This window comes from Ambystoma mexicanum, chromosome 8 (assembly GCF_040938575.1).
Source record: "Ambystoma mexicanum isolate Mex_15411 chromosome 8, UKY_AmexF1_1, whole genome shotgun sequence".
NCBI lineage: Eukaryota > Metazoa > Chordata > Amphibia > Caudata > Ambystomatidae > Ambystoma > Ambystoma mexicanum.
This window is the reverse complement of record NC_090929.1, coordinates 59,298,548-59,326,495: the sequence shown is the minus strand read 5'-3', so window position 1 is coordinate 59,326,495 and position 27,948 is coordinate 59,298,548. Positions and strand designations below refer to the sequence as shown.

General features: G+C 48.5%; 1 protein-coding gene across 1 annotated transcript in view; it reads right to left on the bottom strand.

Moving 5' to 3' along the window:
• LAMC3 (laminin subunit gamma 3) overlaps positions 1 to 27,948 on the bottom strand; it is a 1,037,231-nt gene that overhangs the window by 740,853 nt on the left and 268,430 nt on the right. The window contains exon 6 of the mRNA XM_069609277.1: positions 26,853 to 26,970. Within this exon, the coding sequence (XP_069465378.1) occupies positions 26,853 to 26,970 (118 nt within the window). The remainder of the gene's footprint in view (positions 1 to 26,852; positions 26,971 to 27,948) is intronic.

Here is a 27,948-nt window from a genome sequence, read left to right as displayed (position 1 = left end):
TTTTCCCGACCGCTAACAATGGTAGCTAAAAATCGGGTCAGCCATGTTTTTCAATATGGCACCCAAGACATATCTGTAAAAACAGACTCTGGTCGACTTTTTTCACCATTTCTTTTTGGAAAGATCCTTCTTGTGTTTGTCTCTGCACGCCAAACAAGGTTTGATTCCTTTGTTCATTGGCCTTTGGTGGGCTTCAGTGCTGAAGCCCTCCTCTGGCGCCAGGGTGTCTGGGTTGGACAAGATGTGAGGGAGGTGCCCGAAACACCCTGTACTTAGTCTCCTAGGAGACCTGAATGCACTCTGGCATGATTGGCCGGCTGACTGTCTGGCAAGGACAGCCACCCTGCTTTGTGAGTGACAGCCAGGCTGGAATGAATGGGGGAAAAACTGTTTAAAAGCAGGTCTCTGGGACGTCGACCACTGGAACGAAAGAACCAAAGACGAGCTGAAGGAAGAGGACTGCTGCAACTCCTGGAAGACAGGTGAAGCCCTGCTACAGGTCAGAATTGACTGAAACTCCATCATCAGAGAAGCCCTTCAAGGTTAACTTCTTCCCCTGAGTTTGGTGGGAACAACCAACTCGCAAGCCACCTCGACACCGTCCCCATCTGGTCGAATTTTCATAAGAGTACTGTTGAAAACCGGATAGCCAGAGGGAAGGAAACCAGCTTGTGAACTTTAAGGCACTCACACCTTAAACCAACATCTTACTTTTGCTTTTGGCATCATCCCTGGGCAGTGCAGGAACCTCCCGACATCCTCCTTCTTATCCCCACGACTGATGCTCAGGAACAGCGAGATCTGCTCGATCTGCCAGGAACAACTGCCTCAGCTACAGCTCTTCTTCATTAACAAGGTACTGTGCAAGCAGGGTCCGGAAAACCTTTCGGCCATCGAGAAAGTGCGTGAAACTTTCCTCAACTTCGAAGGCTTGTCCTTCCATAAACATTTGTCAAACTTTTTGCCCAGCCCAATTCTTCTAAACTCTGTGGCAAAGACTTAACCATTATCTACCAGAACTGTGCTATCCTATACAAAGACTCTGAACCTTTGACTTTGGCCCAGGCCTATTGAGAAGAATTGCTGGTTGTAGTTAACTGAAACCCTTTGGCCTGCCTATGAATGTATTTGGGCTGTCTGTTCTTATAACCTTGTCTTTTTACCCCTTAATTAAGTATCTGAAGTGCCATTTTGCTCCCACTTCAGGGGAGCTAAACTTGTTCAGTTACTTACCGGTTGTATTTTTTGTGGTTCATTAGTGTGCGATATTGAGCTGTTTATGCTAGTGTAATGTTTTCTAACTGACTGAGTAAATAAATGTATACTAGTTTTCCAAGAAACCTTGAGTAAGTGTTTGTTTGAATCACTGTATTAGTTGGTCCTTTGCGTAACTTGTTCTACTGCTCACTTAAACTCTTGAGATAAGTCTGGCTGCTCAGCCATCGCTACCACTTTACTGTGTAGTACAGGCTTGTACCAAAGGTGAAATTGTGCTTAAACCTGTAGTCTTAATTGCATGTAGCGTTCCCAAAGGGTACTGCATGTGATTCTGCCTAACAGGTCGTCATATGTGTTGCACCCTTATTGGGGTTGTCATGTGTGTTGCACCCTTATTGGGGTCGTCATGTGTGTTGCACCCTTATTCGGGGTTGTCATATGTGTTTCACCCTTATTGGGGGTCATCATATGTGTTACACCCTTATTGGGGAGGGTCACATGTGTTGCACCTGTATTGTGGATTGTCACATGTGTTGCACCTGTTTTGAGGATTGTCATATGTGTTACACCCTTATTGAGGGTCGTCAAATGTGTTGCACCCGTATTGCGGGTCATTATGTGTTTCATCCTTATTGGGGAGCGTCATATGTGTTGCACCCATATTGGGGGTTGTCATATGTGTTTCACCTGTAATGAAGCTCGTCATGTGTTTCACCTTTACTGGGGAGCATCATATGTAATGCACCATTATTGGGGATTGTCATATGTGTTTCAGCCTTATTTGGGTCTGTCATATGTGTTGCACACTTATTGAGGATTGTCATATGTGTTTCACCCTTATTGGGGGTTGGCATATGTGTTGCACCCATATTGGGGATCGTCATATGTGTTGCACCCGTATTGGGGGTCATCATATATGTTGCACCCTTATTGGGGGTCGTCGGATGTGTTTCACCCTTATTGGAGTGTGTCATATGTGTTTCACCCTTATTAGGGTGTGTCATATGTGTGCATCCTTATTGGGGGTCATCATATGTGTTGCACTCATATTCAGGGTCATCATATGTGTTTCACCCTAATTGGGGAGCGTCATATGTGTTGCACCCATATTGGGGATTGTCATATGCATTGCAGCCTTTTAGGGGATTGTCATATGTGATGCATCCTTATTGAGGGTCGTCATATGAGTTGCATCATTATTGCGGGTAAATATATGTGTTGCACCCTTATTGGGGGTCATTGTATAGGTTGCACCAATAATCAAGGGTTGTGATATGTATTTCACCCTTATTGGGGAGCGTCATATGTGTTGCACTCATATTGGGGATTGTCGTATGTGTTGCACCCTTATTGGGAGTCATGTGTTTCACCCTTATTGAGGGTCATATGTGTTTCACCTTTATTGCGGAGCGTCATATGGGTTGCACCCTTATTGGGGATTGAGATGTGTTGCACCCTTATTGGGCATTGTCATATGTGTTTCACCCTTATTGGGAGTCGTCATATGTGTTGCACCCTTATTGAGGGTTGTCATATGTGTTTCACCCTTATTGTGCATCTTCATATGTGTTCCACCCTTATTGTGGATCATCATATGTGTTTCACCCTTATTGGGGGTCATCATATGTATTGCACCCTTATTGGGGTCGTCATGTGTGTTGCACCCTTATTGGGGGTCATCATATGTGTTGCACCCTTATTGGGGGTCATCATATGTGTTGCACCCATATTGAGGGTCATCATATGTGTTTCATCCATATTGGGGAGCATCACATGTGTTGCACCTTTATTGGGGATTGTCATATGTGTTGCATCCTTATTGGGGTTGTCACATGTGTTGCACCCTTATTGGGGATCGTCATATGCACTGCACCCATATTGGGGATCGTCAAATGTGTTGCATCCTTATTGGGGGTTGCCATATGTGGTGCACCCTTATTGCAGGTCATCATATGTGTTACAACCGTATTGCGGATCGTTATATATGTTTCATCCTTATTGGGGATTGTCATATGTGTTGCACCCTTATTGGGGATTCTCATATGTGTTGCATCTTTATTGGGGATCGTCATTTGTGTTGCACCCTTATTGAGGATTGTCATATGTATTGCACCCTTATTAGGCATTGTCATATGTGATGCACCCATTTTGAGGGTTGTCATGTGTTGCACCCATTTTGAGGGTCATCATACTTGTTGCACCCTTATTGGGGGACATCATATGTGTTCATCCTTATTGGGGAGCGTCATGTGTTGCACCCATATTGTGGATTGTCATGTGTGTGCACCTTTATTGGGGATTGTCATATGTGTTTCACGCTTATTGCAGATCGTCATATGTGTGCACCCTTATTGGGGATATGTGTTGCACCCTTATTGGGGTCGTCATGTGTGTTGCACCCTTATTGGGGGTCATCATATGAGTTTCACCCATATTGAGGGTGGTCATATGTGTTTCACCCTTATAGCGGAGCGTCATGTGTGTTTCACCCTTATTGGGGATTGAGATGTGTTGCTCCCTTATTGGGCATTGTCATATGTGTTTCAGTCTTATTGGGAGTCATCATGTGTTCCTTATTGAGGGTCATCCTGTGTTTCACTCTTATTGGGGGTTGTCATATGTGTTGCACCCATATCGGTGATCGTCATATGTGCTACACCCTTATTGAGGGTCGTCATGTGTTGCACACATATTCAGAGTCGTCCTATGTGTTTCACCCTTATTGCATATGTCGTCATATGTGGTGCACCCTTATTGGGGGTCGTCATGTGTGGTGCACCCTTATTATGGGTCTTCATGTGTGTTGCACCGTTATTGGGGGTTGTCATGTGTTGCACCATTATTAGGGATCATCATATTTGTTGCACCCATATTGTGGGTCATCATATCTGTTTCACCCTTATTGGGGAGCGTCATATGTGTTGCACCCTTATTGGGCATTGTCATATGTTTTTCACCCATATTGGGAGTCATCATATGTGTTGCACCCTTACTGAGGGTTGTCATATGTGTTGCACCCATATCGGGGATCGCCATATGTGCTGCACCCATATCGGGGATCGTCATATGTGATGCACCCTTATTGAGGGTCATCATGTGTTGCACCCTTATTGAGGGTTGTCATATGTGTTGCACACTTATTGGGGTTGTCATGTGTGTTGCACACTTATTGGGGGTCGTCATATGTGTTGCACCCGTATTGGGGGTCATCGCATGTGTTGCACCCATATTGAGGGTCATCATATGTGTTTCATCCTTATTGGAGAGCGTCATATGTGTTGCCCCCGTATTGGGGATTCTCATATGTGCTGCACCCTTATTGGGGAATTTGTGTTGCACCCTTATTGGGGCATCATCATATGTTTTGCACCCATATTGTGGGTCGTCATATGTGGGTCACCCATTTTGCGGATTGTTGTTTATGTTGCACCCTTATTGGGGCTCATCATGTGTGTTTCACATGTATTGAGGCTCGTCAAATATGTTTCACCCTTACTGGGGAGCGTCATATGTGTTGCACCCTTATTGGGAATTGTCATATATGTTGCACCATTACTGGGGATTGTCATATGTGTTTCACCCTAATTTGGGTTCATCATATGCGTTTCACGCTTATTGGGGGTTGGCATGTGTTGCATCCGTATTGGGGATCGTCATATATGTTGCACCCTTATTGGGGGTCATCATATGTGTTGCCCCCTTATTGAGGGTTGTCAGATGTGCTTCACCCTTATTGGGGGTTGGCATATGTGTTGCACCCCTACTGGGGATTGTCACATGTGTTGCACCCTTATTGGGGGTCATCGTATGTGTTGCACCTGTATTGTGCGTCATTATATATGTTTCATCCTTATTGGAGAGTGTCATGTGTTGCACCCGTATTGGGAATTGTCATATGTGTTGCACCCATATTGGGGATTGTCATATGTGTTGCACCCTTGTTGGGGATTGTCATATGTGTTGCACCCTTATTGGGGTGTCATCATATGTTTCGCACCCTTATTGTGGGTTGTCATATGTGGGTCACCCATATTGCGGATTTTCATTTATGTTGCACCCTTATTAGGGGTTGTCATATGTGTTTCACTCTTATTGGAGATTGTTATATATGTTTCACATGTACTTGAGGTCTTCATATGTGTTGCCCCCGTATTGAGGGTCATCAAATGTGTTTCACCCTTATTGGGGAGTGTCATATGTGTTCACCCTTATTGGGGAGCATCATATGTGTTGTACCTGTATTGGGGATTGTCATACGTGTTGCGCCCTTATTGGGGATTGTCATGTGTTGCATCCTTATTGAGGGTCATCATACGTGTTGCACCCTTATTGGGGAGCGTCATATGTGTTGCTTAACCATATTCGCATAAATACTGCCTGATTATAAACATTGGCCTAAGCCATTTTGCATTTGTATTAAAAACCTCTGCTTAACTAGATCTAGACAGACTTGACTTCGCCGCCATTTTGGAAAACATCTGCCATTTCAATACTTACTCTTGCTCTCTGTTCAGAAATGATTAACCATGTTTTCAGCTGCCAGAGCAGACTGACCTTGTGAACAGTAGAGCTGCCAAAAGCAGACTATTAGTTCTGTGCAAAGAGACCTTGTAGTCAGAATGAACTCTCATTCAAAGTGTTATCTATGTCTACAAACTCATCCTCCCTCAAACAGTGACATACAATGCAAAGTAAATAGTGAGTTTTGGAAGAAATCCTTTGAGCATTTCTTGGAACAGGACTTATCCTAAAGCTCAAGAAACAAGGAAAGATCTACACAGCTGGATACAACAACGTTTGCCGGTATCTTTAAGGAACCTTGGAGCCACAGTGAACCTCAATTCAAAGTGTTGTCTGCATCAATAGCATCAGCCATATACACACATCAGAACTGAATGGCAGACAAACTAAAACTATGTGCCTTACCAATAAACTACTGAATTCGTTTCTTGAAACTAGGATCAACCTAAGCTGGAGAACCAACATCACCATTGAATCTTCAAGGATAGGACAACATGTCAAAAATGTATACTAATATTGTTATGTGAACTGGGCACAAACCCAAATGTACCCACATCTAAATGTGTAACTTATTAGTTTGGAGAAGGGCTGGTCTATGACCAGGACTGTGTATAAATACTGCATGCTTTGTGATTACCAGTATTCACTCCCCTCACAGTGTTTGCTGGTACATACTGCAAGGCTCTTGGGAGCCAGATTGCTATCTGCTTTGATATTTGAATATGTACAGAATAAAGTTATACTCATAACTTTGACTTCGTGACTGGCGGATTCAGTTTTTGGTGGTACTAAGCCTCAATATTCCTTGCTGATCTATCAATGTGTTTTGCCCTTATTGGGGGTCGTCCTATGTGTGGCACCCATATTTGGAGTCAATCGTCCTATGTGTTACACCCTTATTAGGGGTCGTCTTATGTGTTGCACCCGTATTGGGGATTGCCATATATATTGCACCCTCATTGGGCGTCAACCATCCTATGTGCTGCACCCTTACTGAGGGTTGTCTTATGTGTTTGTCCTTTTTGGGGTTCGTCATATGTGTTGCACACTTATTGGGAGGTCATCATACGTGCTGCACCCTTATTGGGGATCACCATATATATTGCACCCTCATTGGGGGACGACCGTCCTATGTGTGTTGCACCCTTATTGAGGGTCGTGATATGTTGCACCCTTATTGGGGTTGTCTTATGCGTTGCACCCTTATTGAGGGTTGTCTTATATGTTGCACCCTTATTGAGGGTTGTGATATGTTGCACTCTTATTGGGGATGGTCATGTATATATTGCAGCCTTATTGGGATCGTCTTATATATTGCACCCTTATTGGGGGTTGTGATGTGTTGCACCCTTATTGGGGGTCATCAGTGTGGCACACAGTGTGGCCCCAATCACATTCCTTGTGATTGGGGCATTCAGGAAATTTTCTATTCACGATCAATATTATTGTGGGTTTAAAAAAATGCAAGAAAGAAAACCCTTCTGCCGGTGTTTTTTTTTCTCTTGCTTTTGTAAAATCCAACATCATGTCATGTATTTTTTGAGCCCCCTCTTTTTTACCCAGCCTTTTCCACACCTCCCTGTGCTCACTGTTGCATTTGTCACAGGTATCCCCACTTCTCACCTGTCTATGTTGTTTGTTGGAGTTCTTCAATAGAGTCTTCTTCCGAATAGTTCGGGTCTTGTATAACTCGGTGCGTCGGTCCTCGGGTTCCAGCGTGCGTTCAGCGTTCCGTCTGCTGGAACGTTCAGATGTCTGGGGAAAATCCAGGAAACGGCGAAGAGCGCACTCAGGGAACGAGTGTATGGAGATCCGGGACGCAATAGAGGACAGAAAAGAGGGGGAATGAAGGAGAAGGAAATTAGGGGGACTGGGAACCAGGAATCAAAAGGATAAGCAAAGTGAACTACGGCATCACACGTCCAGCCACGGCAAGTGGTAGTGTTGAGACGTGCAGGGCCGCAGGTGCGTGTCCGCTTTATAGAACGTAATGCGTACGGCGCAGAAACTGGTAAACAGCATTCCACGTTCGGCGGCCATGTTGAGAGTACTGCTGAGTGCAAGCCCCTATGGGTCAGGGACCAGGAAGTCCAGAAAGGACGCGTCCGATGGTTCATGACAGCATGCCTCCTCTGAAGGCCTGTTCCTCCGGGTTTGCCCAGATGCATAAGGTGGAACCTTTGAAGTAGTCTGGGGGTGTTTAGGTTTGAGACTGGCTCCGATGTGTGTTCACTAGGTGGATAGCCTTTCCACTCAACCAGATACTGTAGCTGACCACATCTGTACCTGGAGTCACATATTCTGGACACTTCGTATTCCAGCTGGTCATCGACAACCACAGGGGTAGATCTTGGAGCAGTCCGGGAGGTCTGGACGTATGGTTTCATTAGAGATATGTGAAACACTGGGTGGATCCTCTTCCAGGAGTCTGGTAGTTTGAGTCGGAAGGCCACTGGGTTAATGATTTCCTTTATGGAGAAGGGGCCATAGTACAGAGGAGTCAATTTATTAGGTCGTAAGTGTCGAGGCAGTAGTTTCGAGGATAGCCAGACCTTATCACCCACTGCATAGGAAGGTCCTGGTCTTCTTTTGGAGTCCGCATAGTGCTTGATGTTAGTTCGGGCCCTTTCGAGGTGTTCTTTGGCTTCCTTGTGTACATTAATAAGGGTTTCAATCCAGGAGTCGACTGTAGGAAGTGGTGTAGGATGTGGGAGAAGGGATGGTAGAACCGAAGGGTGGAATCCTTGGCTGCAGAAGAAGGGGCTGGTTTTGACAGACGAGTGATCCGAATTGTTGTAGGCGAATTCAGCCAAAGGTATTAAGTGTCATGCCCACGCCGCTGGCGCACGCATTGGCAACCATCATGGACTACTTGGTACTCATTTATCCTCCTAATACTCCTTGAACAACTCCTTTTCACGCCTTGGTCTTTTATTTCCATTTGCTCAACTTTGGTTCTTTCTTATTTTATTCAATTAACTACATCTACCATAATTCACCTGGCTACAGTCCTCAATTCCTGGCTATTCCCATTCATCGTTATTGGGACCACAATCCCCAGAAGCCCCAGCGGCCAGTGCTGCTTCCACCTGCTCAGGACCAGAGAGGGAGGAGGCAGATTGTCTTCAGGTGTGCGGCTCCAGGTGCTGTCAATTAGCCTGCCTCAGAACAGGGCAGGGCTGTATATAAGCAGCTGCCTGCAGGAGCACAGTGTCTTGCATCTTGAGTTCTCCCCGCTCCTGTTTGCCTTGACCCTTTACTTTGTATGCGGTTCCTGTTGCTGCATTATCCTGTTTTGTTCCAGTGCCCTTTCCGGGCTCACTGCCTTGCAGCCGATCACGCTCCGCTGCCTTCTACCTACAGCCCTTGTCCTCTGGGCTTCCTGCCTTGCAGCCTATTATAGTCCTCTGCAGCCCTCTACAGTCAGCGGCCCTGCTCCTCTGGGCTCACTCCTTGCTGCTCTGCTCCTCTGGGCTCCTTGCCCTGCAGCCTGCCTCACTCCGGCTGCCTACAGTCCTTGTCCTCTGGGCTCCCTGCCCTGCAGCCTGCCTCACTCCGGCTGCCTACAGTCCTAGTCCTCTGCAGCCCGCCTTGCAGCCTGCCTCACTCCGGCTGCCTACAGTCCTTGTCCTCTGGGCTCCCTGCCCTGCAGCCTGCCTCACTCCGGCTGTCTACAATCCTTGTCCTCTGGGCTCCCTGCCCTGCAGCCTGCCTCACTCCAGCTGCCTACCGTCCTTGTCCTCTGGGCTCCCTGCCCTGCAACCTGCCTCACTCCGGCTGCCTACAATCCTTGTCCTCTGGGCTCCCTGCCTTGCAGCCTGACTCACTCCGGCTGCCTACCGTCCTTGTCCTCTGGGCTCCCTGCCCTGCAGCCTGCCTCACTCCGGCTGCCTACAGCCCTTGTCCTCTAGGCTCCCTACCGTGCAGCTTGCAACCCTCTGCTGTCTCCAAGCCCTTGTTCCCTGGGCTCCCTACCTTGTAGCCTGCACCTCTTCGCTGCCTACAGCCCTTGACCTCTGGGCTCCCTACCGTGCAGCTTGCAACCCTCTGCTGTCTCCAAGCCCTTGTTCCCTGGGCTCCCTACCTTGCAGCCTGCACCTCTTCGCTGCCTACAGCCCTTGTCCTCTGGGCTCCTTCCTTGCAGCCTGCTCCCTCTGCTGCCTTCAGCCCGTGTCCTCTGGGCTCCTTCCTTGCAACCTGTCTCCCTCCGCTGCCTACAGCCCTGCTCCTCTGGGCTCCTTACCTCGCGGCCCTATTCTTTTGGGCTCTCTGTCTTTCGCCTACTACTAATCTCTCTCTGTCCTGTTCTTCTGGACTCCCTGCCTTGCAGCCTACTACAGTCCTCCGCAGTCCAATACAGTTTGCCTGCACCTAGTGCCACTCTTGACTGCAGACCTGCTTCCTACTTTGCAGCCTTCTGTTTTCCTGACTGCTGCTCCTTGTTCTCTTCTTTGAGTCCTCTGTACTCCACCTTAGGTTATCTATTTCAGTCTAACTGCCTTTCCTTCATTTCCTTCTGCTAGATTGCTCATTGACTTCCTTTTCGCTGAATATTTCTGTTCTTGTCTTCTCATGTGTCTTATGTAATCCCTTTGTACAGAGCTTGCCTGTTGGTTTCCGGCAGGCAACCTCTGCCCCTTCCTTTGTCGCGTTTTCAGTGTTACAGACACCCACTGCTATTGTTCCCAGCCATGAGCATACAGCGTGGGCCTCTGTTATAGCAATCTGTGCAGAAGGCTGGCGTTTCCTAAGGTTCGTGGAACACTCTTTCCCATTTCAGCATACATCCCAAGAGGGAATCCAGTTTGTTTGTACCTTTGTATCTTTTGCCCCTTTTGGCTCACTGCTACTGTTTCCTACTCTTCTTTCTTGTTGAACTTCCTGCTGTGTGTGCTTATCTGCTACCTTACTTCAGCACAGCCACCCAAAACCTACCTGGGTACCCTGTGCCACTCTTGAAAGAGTGCCATTCCTGACAGAATGCAAGACCCAAAAGATTCTTGTTCCATAGGCAGGAAAAGCACACACAGACCAAAGATGCCTTCTTTTCGGTTCAAGAAACCTCTACAAAGATCTAAAGTTTTCCTAAGGACAGCAAACAAAAACCCCAGTTTAAAAGACAGACTCGTCCTAGTAAACAAAGGTTTACAAGCACAGTACTACACTCACTGGCTCTCTGACGCTTCTATGTATAACTACTATGACATTTGCAACTATGATCCACAGTCTCTATCTGTAGAAGAACTACAGCTAGATAACGAACTCTTGCAGATTTTGTTAGCCCAACCAGTGGATAACACTCATGCACTTTCTGGCATTTCTTTTGACACTGCTTCAACCAAGGATGTTGCACTCATTGTGGCAAACTCTCAACTAGAGTACGTTATTGCCAAAGTGACATCCTCAAGATCAGCTTGGCAAGCTACACAACCTCCCCAGACTACCGATACCACTCATTTAACAGGACAAGACATTCAGTATCCTGAAGTTAGAGCTGCTAGTCCTGGGTACAAAAGACCAATACTGACCATCGGTTGTCCTAATGCTTCCCCTGTAACTACTAACCACGATAACTCTAAGGTCAGTCTTCAGATGGTAACACCTGGCTTTTTTGCTACACCAGATTCCGAAGTTGTAGAACTGGCTAATGGAACATACCAGTTTCAAGAGCAGCTCTTGCGCCTTAAAAGACAAACCCAAGACCTCTATGATGAATTTGTCTATCTGCATTATAAGAATCTAGCAAAGGGACACAATTTACCAGACCATCTGACACTATGTCCAACACCCGACATTCTGTCTTTAGAGTTTAACAGATTAAGGCCTGTACTGGTAACACAGAAGAGGATACAGACTTATACAGAGCAGATGGAAGACCTGAACTTGGCATATACATACCAGTTAAAGCCTGACACCGCTCATTCACTTACTAGCCACAGTAACTCAGGCTGTCGTTCAGATGGTGAAGAATTGACTCCTCCAGTGGCCAAGATCGCTCACACGGCCATTACACCAAAAATCAGGTGTAATCATCTGACTGGAGATTACGCTGAGTCAAAGGATTGTTCCGTTCTTGCCCTTGATGTTGGTCCTTTACTCCCACTTACAGCCTCTACTGAAGTGACCAGATCTGAGATGTACACTGCTTCTATGAACATTGGCACTCCTGACCATGAGTCAGATCCTGAAACATACCCAGTACCTGTCTGGAATCCAACTTTGCCTACTGTCAATACCCCAGATCCATGTATCAACTTGGGCACACAAGACTTTACAGGCCAGCCTTCGGAAGGCTTACCCTTTCCTGGTCCTACATCCACCATGCTACTTGTTACAAGATCTGCTAGCCCAATCTCTGCTGCTCCCCCTGCTAGTACTCCTGAATCTGCTACTGATGCCTCATCTCAGATCACTCCCACTGCAGTCGAAGCACCCCCTTCTTCTCTGCCTGCAAGGACAGTACCTGTTGCAAAGCCAGTTAAAAGTTCTCCTATTAAGGCTACAGCTCTGGTAGATCCTGTTGGTGCCTCTGCAGCACCTAAACTACCAGTCACAACGCCATCAGTCTCAGTTGCGTCTCTGTCGGCTGGTGCTCCTGTGACACCTATACTTCCAGCTGTTACAGCATCTGAACTTCCTACTGCCATTCCAGATCTCCCTGCAACTCATGGAGTTCCTGCAACATTTGTTACTTCTGAAGTCTCTGTCGCAAATCTTCATGTTGCCATTGCTGCTTCTGACTATTTGGACGACCGTCCCAGAGCAACCAATTCAGCTGAATCTCTGGTTCCACCTTTCAGCACTGTATCGTTGCCAGTCCTAAGGAAGACCACTTCTTTCAAAGCAATATATGCCATGGAGCCTGCAGCACATCTCCACAGTTCCTCAGTTCATGAACGCTCTGTTGGGGTTTTGGTCCCTAAGAGGTTTTTTTTCTAAATTCTACCTCAAAGGTTCGAAACATTGGTAATGTCTCCTCCCTTCAAGACTCTCACCTTGCAGCATTAAACAGTTTTTGGTGCTTCATGATGTGCCTTTTTGGTATAAGACTCTCTCGCGGTGTGACAGGCCTTGGACGTGCTCTTCTTGTTGGTCAGTCTTCAGGGGGCTTGGAGAGGGGCATGGAGAGGGGCATACTGTCATGCCCACGCCGCTGGCGCACGCATTGGCATCCACCATGGACTACTTGGTACTCATTTATCCTCCTAATACTCCTTGAACAACTCCTTTTCATGCCTTGGTCTTTTATTTCCATTTGCTCAACTTTGGTTCTTATTTTATTCAATTAACTACATCTACCGTAATGCACCTGGCTAGAGTCCTTTATTCCTGGCTATTCTCATTCATCGTTATTGGGACCAAAATCCCCAGAAGCCCTAGCGGCCAGTGCTGCTTCCACCTGCTCAGGACCAGAGAGGGAGGAGGCAGATTGTCTTCAGGTGTGCCGCTCCAGGTGCTGTCAATTAGCCTGCCTCAGAACAGGGCAGGGCTGTATATAAGCAGCTGCCTGCAGGAGCACAGTGTCTTGCATCTTGAGTTCTCCCCGCTCCTGTTTGCCTTGACCCTTTACTTTGTATGCTGTTCCTGTTGCTGCATTATCCTGTTTTGTTCCAGTGCCCTTTCCGGGCTCCCTGCCTTGCAGCCGATCACGCTCCGCTGCCTTCTACCTACAGCCCTTGTCCTCTGGGCTTCCTTCCTTGCAGCCTATTACAGTCCTCTGCAGCCCTCTACAGTCAGCGGCCCTGCTCCTCTGTGCTCACTCCTTGCTGCCCTGCTCCTCTGGGCTCCTTGCCCTGCAGCCTGCCTCACTCTGGCTGCCTACAGTCCTTGTCCTCTGGGCTCCCTGCCCTGCAGCCTGCCTCACCCCGGCTGCCTTTAGTCCTAGTCCTCTGCAGCCCGCCTTGCAGCCTGCCTCACTCCGGCTGCCTACAGTCCTTGTCCTCTGGGCTCCATGCCCTGCAGCCTGCCTCAATCCGGCTGCCTACAATCCTTGTCCTCTGGGCTCCCTGCCCTGCAGCCTGCCTCACTCCGGCTGCCTACCGTCCTTGTCCTCTGGGCTCCCTGCCCTGCAACCTGCCTCACTCCGGCTGCCTACAGCCCTTGTCCTCTGGGCTCCCTACCGTGCAGCTTGCAACCCTCAGCTGTCTCCAAGCCCTTGTTCCCTGGGCTCCCTACCTTGCAGCCTGCACCTACCTCTTTGCTGCCTACAGCCCTTGTCCTCTGGGCTCCCTACCGTGCAGCTTGCAACCCTCTGCTGTCTCCAAGCCCTTGTTCCCTGGGCTCCCTACCTTGCAGCCTGCACCTCTTCGCTGCCTACAGCCCTTGTCCTCTGGGCTCCTTCCTTGCAGCCTGCTCCCTCTGCTGCCTTCAGCCTGTGTCCTCTGGGCTCCTTCCTTGCAGCCTGTCTCCCTCCGCTGCCTACAGCCCTGCTCCTCTGGGCTCCTTACCTCACGGCCCTATTCTTTTGGGCTCTCTGTCTGTCGCCTACTACTAATCTCTCTCTGTCCTGTTCTTCTGGACTCCCTGCCTTGCAGCCTACTACAGTCCTCCGCAGTCCAATACAGTTTGCCTGCACCTAGTGCCACTCTTGACTGCAGACCTGCTTCCTACTTTGCAGCCCTTCTGTTTTCCTGACTGCTGCTCCTTGTTCTCTTCCTTGAGTCCTCTGTACTCCACCTTAGGTTATCTATTTCAGTCTAACTGCCTTTCCTTCATTTCCTTCTGCTAGATTGCTCATTGACTTCCTTTTCGCTGGATATTTCTGTTCTTATCTTCTCATGTTTCTTATGTAATCCCTTTGTACAGAGCTTGCCTGTTGGTTTCCGGCAGGCAACCTCTGCCCCTTCCTTTGTCGCGTTTTCACTGTTACAGACACCCACTGCTGTTGTTCCCAGCCATGAGCATACAGCGTGGGCATCTGTTATAGCAATCTGTGCAGAAGGCTGGAGTTTCCTAAGGTTTGTGGAACACTCTTTCCCATTTCAGCATACACCCCAAGAGGGAATCTAGATTGTTTGTACCTTTGTATCTTTTGCCCCTTTTGGCTCACAGCTACTGTTTCCTACTCTTCTTTCTTGTTGAACTTCCTGCTGTGTGTGCTTATCTGCTACCTTACTTCAGCACAGCCACCCAAGCCCTACCTGGGTACCCTGTGCCACTCTTGACAGAGTGCCATTCCTGACATTAAGAGAGACCAATCGTCCTGGACCTTGGTGGTGAAACAACGAAGATACTGCTCCAGGGTTTGGTTCACACATTCAGTAGCTCTGTTGGTCTGTGGATGATAACCTGAGGAGAGGACACATTGGATTCCTACTATACGGCATAAGTGTTTCCAGAATTGAGATATGTATTGAGGACCTCTATCTGATATGATCTTGGAAGGGAGTCCATGAAGTCGGAATATGTGTTCCAGGAAGATTCCAGCGAGTTCTGAGGAAGATGGTAGTTTATACAAGCGTGTAAAATGAGCCATGTGAGTGAATAAATCAATGGTAACCATGATAGTTGTGTATCCCCTGGAAGGTGGTAGTTCCACAATAAAGTCTGTAGCAATAATTTCCCAGGGTCTTGTTGGTAGCGTTGGTTGGAGTAGGAGACCCGCCGGCCCTTGTTATCATGCTTGTTTTGATTGCAGACTGCACAGGCTTGGATGTACTGCTGGACGTCAACTTTCATTTTTGGCCACCAAAACTGTCTTTGTATTAAACGGAGAGTGTTGGTAATGCCACGATGTCCTGAATGAAGGGTATCATGACAGAGGCTTGTAATCCTTTGTCGCAGTCTCTGTGTGGGAATAACCAGGCCATTGTCCTTGAACAAATACCCGTCCTTTGTTTTAAGATTCCATCAATTCTTCCCAGTAAATTCCTTCCAGGTCTCAGAGGACTGTGTTTGAATCCGAATGTCTTCCAGGAGAGTGATTGCTTGGGCTACGAAAATTGTATGGGGAAACATCTTTGGGAAGGATCGATCTTCAAGAGTTTCGTAGTCGGGACATCGGGATAAGGCGTCAGCAATTAAGTTGTGTGTTCCAGGAACATGATGGATTTGAAACTGGTACTGGGCAAAGAAGAAGGCCCAACGGGCTTGACGACTATTCCCACATTCCAGGGATTGTAGAACTTGAAGATTCTGATGATCCATACGGACCTGAACAGGATGTTTTTCTCCCAGGAGAAGATGACGCCACTCTGTGAAGGCTTGACGGATGGCTAACAATTCCTTTTCCAGAACAGAATAATGGGTCTCGCTAGGAGTTAGGGTTCGCGAGAGATAAGCGATGGGGTGTTATAACTTATCCTCAAATTCCTGCTTTAGGACTGCTCCGATGGCGTAGTTGGAGGCATCAGTCTCCACTGGGAAAGGTCGATCAATGTCAGGTTGAGCCAAGATGGGGGCTTGTGTAAATTGCGACTTCAACCGTTGGAACGCCTCGTCTTGGGCTGCTGTCCAGAGGATGGGAGTATCCTTCTTCAACAATGTAATGATCGGTTGAACTATCTCTGAAAAGGAAGTATGAATTTCCGGTAGAAATGGGCAAGCCCCAGGAAGGATTGAATCTGTTTCACATTAGTTGGAACAGGCCAGGATAGTATGGAATCTACTTTTGAGTGGTCCATTCCAATTCTTTCTGGACTAAGGACAAATCCAAGGTAGTGAACATAGAGACATGAAAAAGGCATTTCTCGGGTTTAGCCAGGAGCTTATGTTCACGGAGGCGCTGTAAGACTGCCTTAACATGCTCTTCATGCTTAAGATGGTCCTTGGAGTATATCAGTATATCATCCAGGTAAACTATGACGAAGAGGAACAGCATATCGGAAAACACCCGGTCCAAAAAACGTTGGAAGACCGGTGGGGCATTTGGCGAGTCTGAAGGGCATAACCAGGTATTCAAAGTGACCAAAGGGTGTTCTAAAGGCTGTTTTCCATTCGTCACCTTCCTTTATACGGATCAGAAGGTAGGCACCTCTGAGATCCAATTTTGTGAAGATTACAGCTCCTCTCACCGCTTCCAGGATATCCAAGATTAAGGGCAATGTGTAGCGGTCCTTGAGGGTGCATTGATTAAGACCACGATAATCAAGACAAGGCCTAAGCTCCTTAGTGTCTTTCTTGGGAACTAAAAACAAAGATGCTCCCGCCGGGGATTTGGATGGTCGTATGGTGACATTTTCTAAGTTGGTATCCAAGTATTGTCGGAGGGCCCTTTTCTCTGGTTCTGATAGGATGAACCTCCTTCCAAAGGGAATCACCGCTGAGGGTTCAGTATCTATAGCACAGTCTTCAGGTCTGTGAGCGGGTAGGGCTTGAACTATGGCAGTTGAAAACACATCAGTGTAATCCCGATTGGCCCTGGGGACCTGGATAATATTTGAGACCGTTAGTGGGCCTTGCTGGTCTGTCAGCGTACTTTCAGAGGATCTTGACGAGGAATCCAGGGATAGACAGTGAGACATGCAATGTTCGGAGCCAAGAAACAAGTATCCTGCTCCCCAGTTGATGTATGGGTTGTGCTTCTGTAACCAGGGCATACCCAGTACCATTGGATACAGGGCAGACTTTATGATGTCAAACTTGATCATCTCTTGATGATGGTTTATCGAGAGCTGGATCTCTTTGGTTGCAAGGTTATTGGTCCTGAAGAGAGGTCTTCCATCGATGGCCTCTACAGGTTGCATGATGTCTCGAGTTTCATATGGAATGTGGTGGGTAGTGACCCAATCCTGATCTATAAAAATCCCCATGGCCCCACAATCCACTAATGCCAGAATGGGGTACATTTCTTTCTTGGACGGTGACAGAAAGGCCTGTAAAATCACAAGGTTGTTTTGTCCAGGAGAGTTCAAGGATGGAATAGATGTGGAGCAAACATCTCTCTCCCGAAGCTGTGCTCCATCTAGGATCGGGAGCTGGTGTTTCCAGAACGCCGTGGAGGGGCCAAAGGACATTCTGTCACAAGATGTTTATCTGAGGCACAGTACATACACAGCACAGTGTGAATCCGTCGCAATCTTTCTTGTGGAGATATGGGTCCGCGGAAGGCCCCCAGTTGCATGGGTTCTGGGTCTGTGGTCGGGGCATGAGTGGGTTTAGAGGGAGATTCTACAGAGGTCTTTTGGTAAGGCATCTTTTTTTTCTTCTTTTCCGCCTTCCTTTCCTGGATACGAAAGTCTATTTGTAAATAGAGGTCGATAAGGGCCCGGAAGGAACCTGGGCGAGCTACCCTGGCTAGCTCATCTTTTATCTCTTCGTTTAGTCCTCTCCGAAATAGGGTAAAGCAGGCCTCCGAGGACCAATCTGCTTCCTTGGCCAGTTGCTTAAAGCGTGTTACATAGGTAAGCATATCCTGGGACCCTTGTTGGAAATCCAATAGACGTTCTTGGGCACTGTAAAACTGTTCTGGGCGGGCAAACATGGTCTTTAGAGCCTGTACGAACCCATCATAATCATCCAGGAGGGCATCTCCAGAATTAACTAAGGGCGTAGCCCAGGTTAATGCATTCCCGGAGAGATGCAAAATCATCAAGCCCACCTTTGCCCTGGGGGTGGAAAAATAGTAGGGCTTAAAGGTAAAGTGCACTAAACACGAATCAAGGAAACCACAAAGGTTCTTTGAGGAACCATCATATTTATCCACTACTCCGCCCAGCAATACACTTTCCTTGCGCGCGGAATCACGAGACAGGACTAGTTGTTTTAATGCAGCATTCTCGGCTTTGAGATTCTGAACTTCTGTGGTTAACTCTTGCATGCTGCGCATGAGGTCTTGAACTGCAGCCTCCATGTCCGTATCTGTATCAGTTTGTTGGCGTCTCAATCTGTCACAGGTTTCCCCCCTTTTCACCTGTCTATGTTGTTTGTTGGAGTTCTTCGATGGAGTCTTCTTCCGAATAGTTCGGGTCTTGTATAACTCTGTGCGTCGGTCCTCGGGTTCCAGCGTGCGTTCAGCGTTCCGTCTGCTGGAACATTCAGATGTCTGGGGAAAATCCAGGAAACGGCGAAGAGCGCACTCGGGGAACGAGTGCAAGGAGATCCGGGATGCAATAGAGGACAAAAAAGAGGGGGAATGAAGGAGAAGGAATTTAGGGGGACTGGGAACCAGGAATCAAAAGGATAAGCAAAGCGAACTACGGCAGCACAGTTCTAGCCACGGCAAGCGGTAGCATTGAGATGTGCAGGGCTGCGCGGGCGTGTCCGCTTTATAGAATGTAATGCGTACAGCGCGGAAACTGGTTAACAGCGTTCCACGTTCGGCGGCCATGTTGGGAGTACTGCTGAGTGCAAGCCCCTATGGGTAAGGGACCAGGAAGTCCAGAAAGGACGCGTCCGATGGTTCATGATTGCATTGGGCTCTATCACTATACAAGCGGCCGCTCCATTGTCTTTAGCAAAGCGTTCTTTTCTTTTCTCCTGGCAGGACCTGCACAGACTCCCCCTGCTCTCCCCATCTGAGATGGGGAGTCCTGGGCTCTTTGCTTTCTAAGCCCCCGGAAAGGTGCCTACCTGTCTCGGGGGCCACCGTCCTGCCAAGACGTGGCATCTAACCTGGCACACCAGATCTTAGAAATAATACAGTACACTTTTTAAGTACAAGGATCAGGCTACATGCAAACCTGCCCTATGCAATTGAACGTGTGCTCTGTTAGATCGTGCACTTCATTATGCAGTGTGCTAAAAAAAAAGTCTCCTGTTAAATGTGCATTTTCTGTTTTCTCTGCTCAGTTCTCCTTTTTGCATTACTTCTGACTCTGAGCAGCGTGAGGAATTCTCTCATGCGGCGGTAAGTACAGATATACCCGTGTAGACAGGTGTGCTGGCACATCTAATCACAGTAGCGTGCTTATCCTCTGTATAGAGCAGAAATGCAATGGCCTTCCTATGCTAACGCCGCCACTTGGTCTCGAGCACGCTGACTTATCAAGATGTGAGGTGTAGAGGGGAGGAGGCCAGGGGTGGTGTAGGGGGAAGAAATGAAGGATAAGTAGGGAGAGGCTGGGGTGGGACACTTACCTGCAGCCCGCCTCTGTGAACGAGTGGAGCCCCACACTGCAGTGCCAGTGACAGTGTGGTGGGGAACTTACCTGGATACCGCCTAGTGAAAGAGTCGAGCCCCACGCTGCAGTGCCAGTGACAGTGTGGTGGGCACTTACCTGCAACCCCCCTCAGTGAACGAGTGGAGCCCCACACTGCGGTGCCAGTGACAGTGTGGTGGGGAACTTACCTGCATACCGCCTCATTGAACGAGTGGAGCCCCACACTGCAGTGCCAGTGACAGTGTGGTGGGGAACTTACCTGCATACTGCCTAGTGAAAGAGTGGAGCCCCACACTGCGGTGCCAGTGACACTGTGGTGGGGAACTTACCTGCAGCCCGCCTCAGTGAACGAGTGGAGCCCCACACTGCGGTGCCAGTGACAGTGTGGTGGGGAACTTACCTGCATACCGCCTCATTGAACGAGTGGAGCCCCACACTGCAGTGCCAGTGACAGTGTGGTGGGGAACTTACCTGCATACCGCATCATTGAACGAGTGGAGCCCCACACTGCAGTGCCAGTGACACTGTGATGGGGCACTCACCTGCAGCCCGTCCCAGTGAACGAGTGGAGCCCCACACTGCGGTGCCAGTGACAGTGTGGTGGGGAACTTACCTGCATACCGCCTCATTGAACGAGTGGAGCCCCACACTGCAGTGCCAGTGACAGTGTGGTGGGGAACTTACCTGCATACCGCCTAGTGAAAGAGTGGAGCCCCACGCTGCAGTGCCAGTGACAGTGTGGCGGGGCACTTACCTGCAACCCCCCTCAGTGAACAAGTGGAACCCCACACTGCAGTGCCAGTGACACTGTGGTGGGGCACTTACCTGCAGCCCGCCTCAGTGAACTATTGGAACCCCACACTGCAGTGCCAGTGACACTGTGGCGGGGCACTTACCTGCAACCCCCCTCAGTGAACAAGTGGAACCCCACATTGCAGTGCCAGTGACACTGTGGTGGGGCACTTACCTGCAGCCCGCCTCAGAAACGAGTGGAACCCCACACTGCAGTGCCAGTAACACTGTGGTGGGCACTTACCTGCAACCCCCCTCAGTGAACAAGTGGAACCCCACATTGCAGTGCCAGTGACACTGTGGTGGGGCACTTACCTACAGCCCGCCGCAGTGAACGAGTGGAACCCCACACTACAGTGCCAGTGACAGTGTGGTGGGACACGTACCTGCAAACCTCCTCAATGAACGAGTGGAAACCCACACTGCGGTGCCAGTGACACTGTGGTGGGGCACTTACCTGCAGGCCCCCTCAGTGAAAGAGTGGAACCACACACTGCAGTGCCAGTGACAGTGTAGTAGGCCACTTACCTGCAAACCACCTCAGTGAAATAGTGGAACCCCACACTGCAGTGCCAGTGACAGTGTGGTGGGGCACTTACCTGCAAACCGCCTCAGTGAAAAAGTGGAACCCCACACTGCAGTGCCAGTGACACTGTGGCGGGGAACTTACCTGCAACCCCCCTCAGTGAACAAGTGGAACCCCACATTGCAGTGCCAGTGACACTGTGGTGGGGCACTTACCTGCAGCCTGCCTCAGAAACGAGTGGAACCCCACACTGCAGTGCCAGTAACACTGTGGTGGGCACTTACCTGCAACCCCCCTCAGTGAACAAGTGGAACCCCACATTGCAGTGCCAGTGACACTGTGGTGGGGCACTTACCTACAGCCCGCCGCAGTGAACGAGTGGAACCCCACACTACAGTGCCAGTGACAGTGTGGTGGGACACGTACCTGCAAACCTCCTCAATGAACGAGTGGAAACCCACACTGCGGTGCCAGTGACACTGTGGTGGGGCACTTACCTGCAGGCCCCCTCAGTGAAAGAGTGGAACCACACACTGCAGTGCCAGTGACAGTGTAGTAGGCCACTTACCTCCAAACCACCTCAGTGAAATAGTGGAACCCCACACTGCAGTGCCAGTGACAGTGTGGTGGGGCACTTACCTGCAAACCGCCTCAGTGAAAAAGTGGAACCCCACATTGCAGTGCCAGTGACAGTGTGGTGGGGCACTTACCTGCAGCCCGCCTCAGTGAATGAGTGGAACCCCATACTGCAGTGCCAGTAACAGTGTGGTGGGGCACTTACCGGCAGCCCACCTCAGTGAAAGAGTGGAACCTCACACTGCAGTGCCAGTGACACTGTAGCAGGGCACTTACCTGCAGCCCGCCTCAGTGAAAGAGTGGAACCGCAGACTGCAGTGCAAGGGACAGTGTGGTGGGGCAAGATGATGAATCATCTTCTGGGGCACCAGTGGTCCAGGGATGATTATCGATTTCTAAACCTTCAATCAGCCCCACACCTCTAGTACACCCGAAGGGATCCAAACACATTGGAAACACAAGTAAATTATAAACCTCCTTGTCCAATTTTGGTAACATGGACGGAATGGCAGACTCGTCTCCGAAAGGTCGTGGATCGTTGGATAGTTGCAACACAGTGAAAATACAATTATTACCCAAGGATAACACAATTATTACACAATAATAAAAGGCACTGTCCAGTCAAGGTTGAATTAAAATATGGGGTTTCTGCTCATGGGATGGGATCTGGAAATAGGGGAAAACGAAACAGAGGAGGCAATCCGGAAGCTTATGGACTAAAGGGCACCCGAACCAAATGGGTTGGCCAACGTGGTCCTAAAGGAAAACCCTGGGAGGTGGGCACGAATACTTAAGATCTTGTTTGATAAAGTGTGCAGTGACCAATCTATCCCCACTTCCTGGCAGCAGTCCGTTCTTGTGCCAGTGTACAAGAAAGGGGATCGGCTAATTCCCGACTATTACCGACTGCTGTCTCTCCTGGATGTTTCTGGGAAGATCGTTTCTACATTCCTACTGAAGGCCCTACAGAGTTGTGCCGTAAGTATTCGCTTATTGCACTTCACCCAAACAGGGTTTCAACCGGGAAGTTGCACAGTCCACAACCTGAGGGTATTAGACGTACTTATCCGGATATCCTAGGCCGCACATGGGGCGACCCTCAGTGTAATTTTTGTTGACTTCCGGGCAGCATTTGATGGTGTCAACCGGCAAAAGCTATGGGATAAAATGAAAAGATGGGGATGCCCGGAAGGGGCTTCTGAATACGACAAGGGGCTTGCACCTAAATACCCATTCCAGTGTCCGATTAGATGACCAGGGCTTTATGTCTCAAAAGGTGCAAATATTCAGGGGAGTGAAACGGGGATACCCGTTGGCTCCTTTCCTGTATAACCTATATATGGCAGGTCTTCCACCACGCTTTAAGGAGGGTACAGGATGGTACCCGAAGACTGGCAATTGCCCTATTCCGTGCATGTCATACGCAGATGACCTGGTTATGATTAACCACACCTCTGGTGCTCGGGCTACGTTTGAGACCATAACCAGGTTTGCGGGAGATAACAATTTAACCATTAACCTGGGGAAAACCAAGGTTATGATTATCTCTCCTAAAAAAATCAAGCATATGCGTTTGGACACCAATCTAGGTAGAGTCGACTATGTGAACACGTACCCTTATTTGGGCCAGGAGATGGGTGCAAGGAGGTCCTATAAGGAAATCATAGAGGCTAAGAGTATAAGGGCTCGGCAACTGACTGCACTTGTAAGTACCATCGCAGCCAACGCAGCTGGTTACACTTTGGATGGAATTCTTGTGCTCTACTCACCGTGCTTCTGCCCAATGGTGCTATATGGGTTGGAGGCACTTTGTATGGGTGATCACAAGTGGCTAGACGGCCTTGAGGGTTATTTTTGTAAACGGGCACTGAAAGTGAGTAACTGAACGCTGATGGAGTAGCTGCGACTAGAACTGGGGCTGATCTCTCTGAAAGGCCAGCTGATGGTGAGACAGGGTTTATTGCACATTGAAAGTAATTCCCATCCACAGTGCAAATTATTAGCTACCCTAAGTGAGTCTGATGGTTGCCCGAACAGACAGTGTGATACAGAATATGGCAACCAAATGGTAAGGATATATGAGTGGATAGGTTGGCGACCCGATTTGAAACGAGGGACGAGGGTCCACTCACTGAACCTACTATATAAAAACAGATTAAGGAAGTGGGATTGGACCAACAACTACTCACACTTGTCTACCCTGACCAATGACACGTATGTGGTGAATGTGACCCACGCCTACTTGCAAACCCAAAGATATCCAAGGCAACGCCCGTCCTATGCAATGCAGCGGCTCCTTTTGAAACTACGAATACATCAATTGCCGTCGCTGATCTTTCTTGGTGTAAAGTGCATGATACCAGAAGGGGACCGGATATGCCGTATGTGTGGGGCACCAGGGGCCTTGGAAATGCCCCACCATGTTCTCACACAGTGTAAAAATCTAGGCGACATGTATATGACAAACCTGGGCTGCTTCGTGCATGTGCGCGAAACGATAAAGGAGGATGACTTTTGGAATTATTGCATAAACTCAGAATCGGAAAGAGTCAAGTCTGCCCTATTTAGGGGAGGCTAAAAACCTGGCAAAAGAAAATAGCAAAATGTTTATTAACGACCCTATTAACGACCTTAGGTCGGGTGCTAAGTTAGGAAGAACTTGAACCATACGGGGAGATGGCTATGTATTTCCACGGGATGAACCAACTTGTAGTCGGTACTGTACATGTATTCCCGATTTGTTTTAATATTTAAGTATTTATTGGGTGCCCTTGTAGGGTGACTCTTGTGATTTTATTCTCCCCAAGATAGATGGGTAGGGATTTTAGCTGTTTTCATTGGGGTAGATAGTTTGGTTACCCACTGGGTCTGTAGACCTTTGACAGACACTGCGACGGGGGCTGGCTGGGGTGATGATGAGGGTCCAATGCTGGCCTCGAACTGCTACATTTTGGATTCCTCGTGAGCATAAGACAAGGTATAAGTAATGGGATTTGAAATCGTATTCTGTGACTTGTGTGCCGCGTTTACATGTCCTGTGTGTTATTACTTGTATTTGTACAGGTAACCTGTATTTGTACTTGTATTTATACCTGTATATGTAAATGGATTTGTATTATTGTTTTTCATTTTTAACCCATAATGTAGTGATTGTAAAAGTTCTTTGAACTGTATACAAATAAATAAATAATAATAAAACATATCTACTTTGTTATTACTTCAACGGACAGTTCTAGCACAGTACTATTGCAAAAGGAACACAGAGGACAGACAGTTTCACGAAGGAAAGGGATGACTCTGGAAACTGACAGGAGGGCAGTTGGTAAAGCAATCAGTCTTAACTGTTCAAGGTTATTTGGTTTCAGCACCAAGGGAGCAAGGGGTCGCAATGTCACTAGGGGCCTTCAGAGCAGGACCAGGGGGACAGAACCACAATGTACCTGGTGCTTGAGCTGATCCTGATGCTCCACAGCGTCAAGTTGGTTCCATGACACTTTGCAGCTCCTGCGACAGAGTTCAAGATGGGGGGGGCAGCTGCGGGTATCAAGCGCTAGGCAGTTCGTCAAGCGACCCTGGATGGACAGCTGGAGGCTGGCCAACACAGCGGCTCAGGGTCAAGAATCACTGTCTCTGTGCTGGTTGGCGGATCTGGAACAGTGGTCGAGGTGTCTCGATCGGCTTTAGTGACTGCAGCCTGACAGTCAGTGGTGCAGCTGGTCACGGTTCGAAGGCTCGACCACCTCGAAAATGTCCTTTAAAGATGGATGCTGATTGATTCTTATTTTGAAACTCCTCCTAGCTTCTTTGCAGGGCTTGTGCTTTCCCTTAAGGCGGATGGCCCAAAGCTGAGGAGAGTGTTTGCAGGCAGCAGCTTTGTCCTTTGTTCAGAGACTCTCTGGCACTTCCCACCTAGGAGGCTTTCTGGCAGAACCTAGCAGGGCATGCTGTGTGCTGCTCAGGTACTGGTTCTGAAGCTCCTGGATGGGTCCTCTGAGGTAGGAATCCCCCTTTTTTCCCTGGGAGATGTTTAGGGGAGGCTTCCCTCTTGGAAATCATACCCTTCCTTCACTGGCGGAAGCTGTAATGCAGACTGTACCTTCAGCCAGGGTTCAAATGAGACCTTCTTCTAACACCTTTCAAAAGTCATCGGATGATCTGCCAAAAGAGGGGCTCAACCCTCTTTTAAAGCCAAATGGGCCCCAGAGATTGGTGCATGCTAAGGCCAGCTTAATGAACCAATCCTGGGTCCCCACCAACAATCTTTCCCACCCATCTTCCTGTCTGTTGTTCATCAAAGTGTCTCTCTGGTTAATTGAGCTCTCTGTGGCTAATGATCAAAGCGCAGGTCTCCCTTGAAGATTGTGGTGAGACAGACTTTCTGTCTCCATCAAATCACATACTTCTTCCCTCTGAAATGGGGTTCCCTGCAGAGGTTGCCTACTGTAAACATTTGTCCCAGACATGACATTCACTGCCCTTCATACAGAGGGGTTGGAGCTAGCTTTAAGTTGACACATAGCACATCAAAGAGTTGTTAGTTTTCTGCCCCTTGTGTTAGTTCTGTGACCAGGTCTCTTTGCAGGCCTGCTTTCATTTAACTCTCTTCAGTGTGCGCTGCCACCACACAGAACTTTCACAATAGAACAGAGTGGATACATGGAGCCTTTGATATTTAATTAGGCTGTCCATGGCAGTTGGAAGGTGTTGCCTTGCCCCTTCCTGAGATGCTTTGACGTACCCGTGGCTGTCACATTCCAGCTAAATGTGACAGGGAGGACTGCACCTGTAGGCTGTGTCCCCCCCAGAATACACATGACTATTTGTTGTGTGGCGAGCATAGGAAAATGTGTAGGGATTAGCCCAACACATTTTCTGAGGATGATCTCCCATCATTCCATTCCTTACAAAATTTTAAAAAAAGCCCAGGCAAATTCCTAACAGGCACTTACCTGCAGCCCGCCTCAGTGAACGAGTGGAACCTCGCGCTGCAGTCATCACACTCCCTGCCCATGACACTGGTGGGGCACTTACCTGCAGCCTGCCTCATTGAATGAGTGGAACCCCACACTGCAGTGCCAGTGTGGTGGGGCACTTAGTTGCAGCCCCCCTCAGTGAAAGAGTGGAACACCACACTGTAGTCATCACACTCCCTGCCAGTGACACTGTGGTGGGGCACTTACCTGCAGCCCACCTCAGTGAACGAGTGGAACCCCACACTGCAGTGGTCGCACTTCCTGCCAGTGACACTGGGTTTGCAGTCGCAGGTTCCGGTGCTGTCGCACTGCAAGTTCAATGAGCCTAGAGAAAGACACACATGATCACATAACTGGACCCCCAAGAATGGGAATTTACACAATCTCAAGTCACCGCCACCTTCTGCCTGGAGAGCGTTGTCCCAATGGGTTTATTCTAAAAAAAATCGAGCATTTAAAAAGACTATTTTCAAAGATGGGGGCGCACACCGCATCATCAGGGTTGATTGTATTTTAATGCAACCAACGTGTTTCGCACAACAGCTCTTTCTCCGGGTAACTCAACCCTGCTTCTGACACCCAACATATACAAGAAACCTTTCCCATAGTGCAGTGCATCAGGGCAGGAAATGGGCTGGAACAAGTCGACGCTCCGGCAAGGAAGTGCTCTAAAACAGGGGCTGGCATTGACTATGGGAACTGACTCGAACTGACTCAGGGGGCCTCGTTACAAATTTGGAGGTATTTCAGAAGACAATCCTCTGAAATACCACCAAATGGAGTTACTGTTACTGCCACTTGGTCAGACATAATTTCTGCCTGATTACAAGTGGTGGTAGCAGTGTAAATCTCTATTTACTTTGGGTTCATTGGACACATTGGGGCATTTTCTGTGAAATGACCACGGCAGAATTACCGCCCAAGTAAATTTGCCAATTTTTTGGCGTTGAGTGGCAAGATTTACCTCCAGGGTTTTGCTGGAGGTAAATCTTCCACTCAAAGCCAAAACTCATAACTTGGCATAGTGGCAAAATTGGAAGTAACTCAGTTACCTCCAATTTTACCACTTACCGCCATACTCATAATGAGGCCCAGGAAGTTAAAAACATGCTATTCCCTCAACGGTTGGGCGAAGAGGAGAATGACCGTCCCCACTAGCAACGCCTCTATTGACCCTCAAAGCAGCCACAGAGTGGGCAGATCCCACAACCACTGGCTGAATATAGAACTGGCTCTACAACAGCCACCAAGAAGGAGACAGTTTGCCGGCCTGGAAACAAGGGAGCCGGTAAGTTCACAGGCA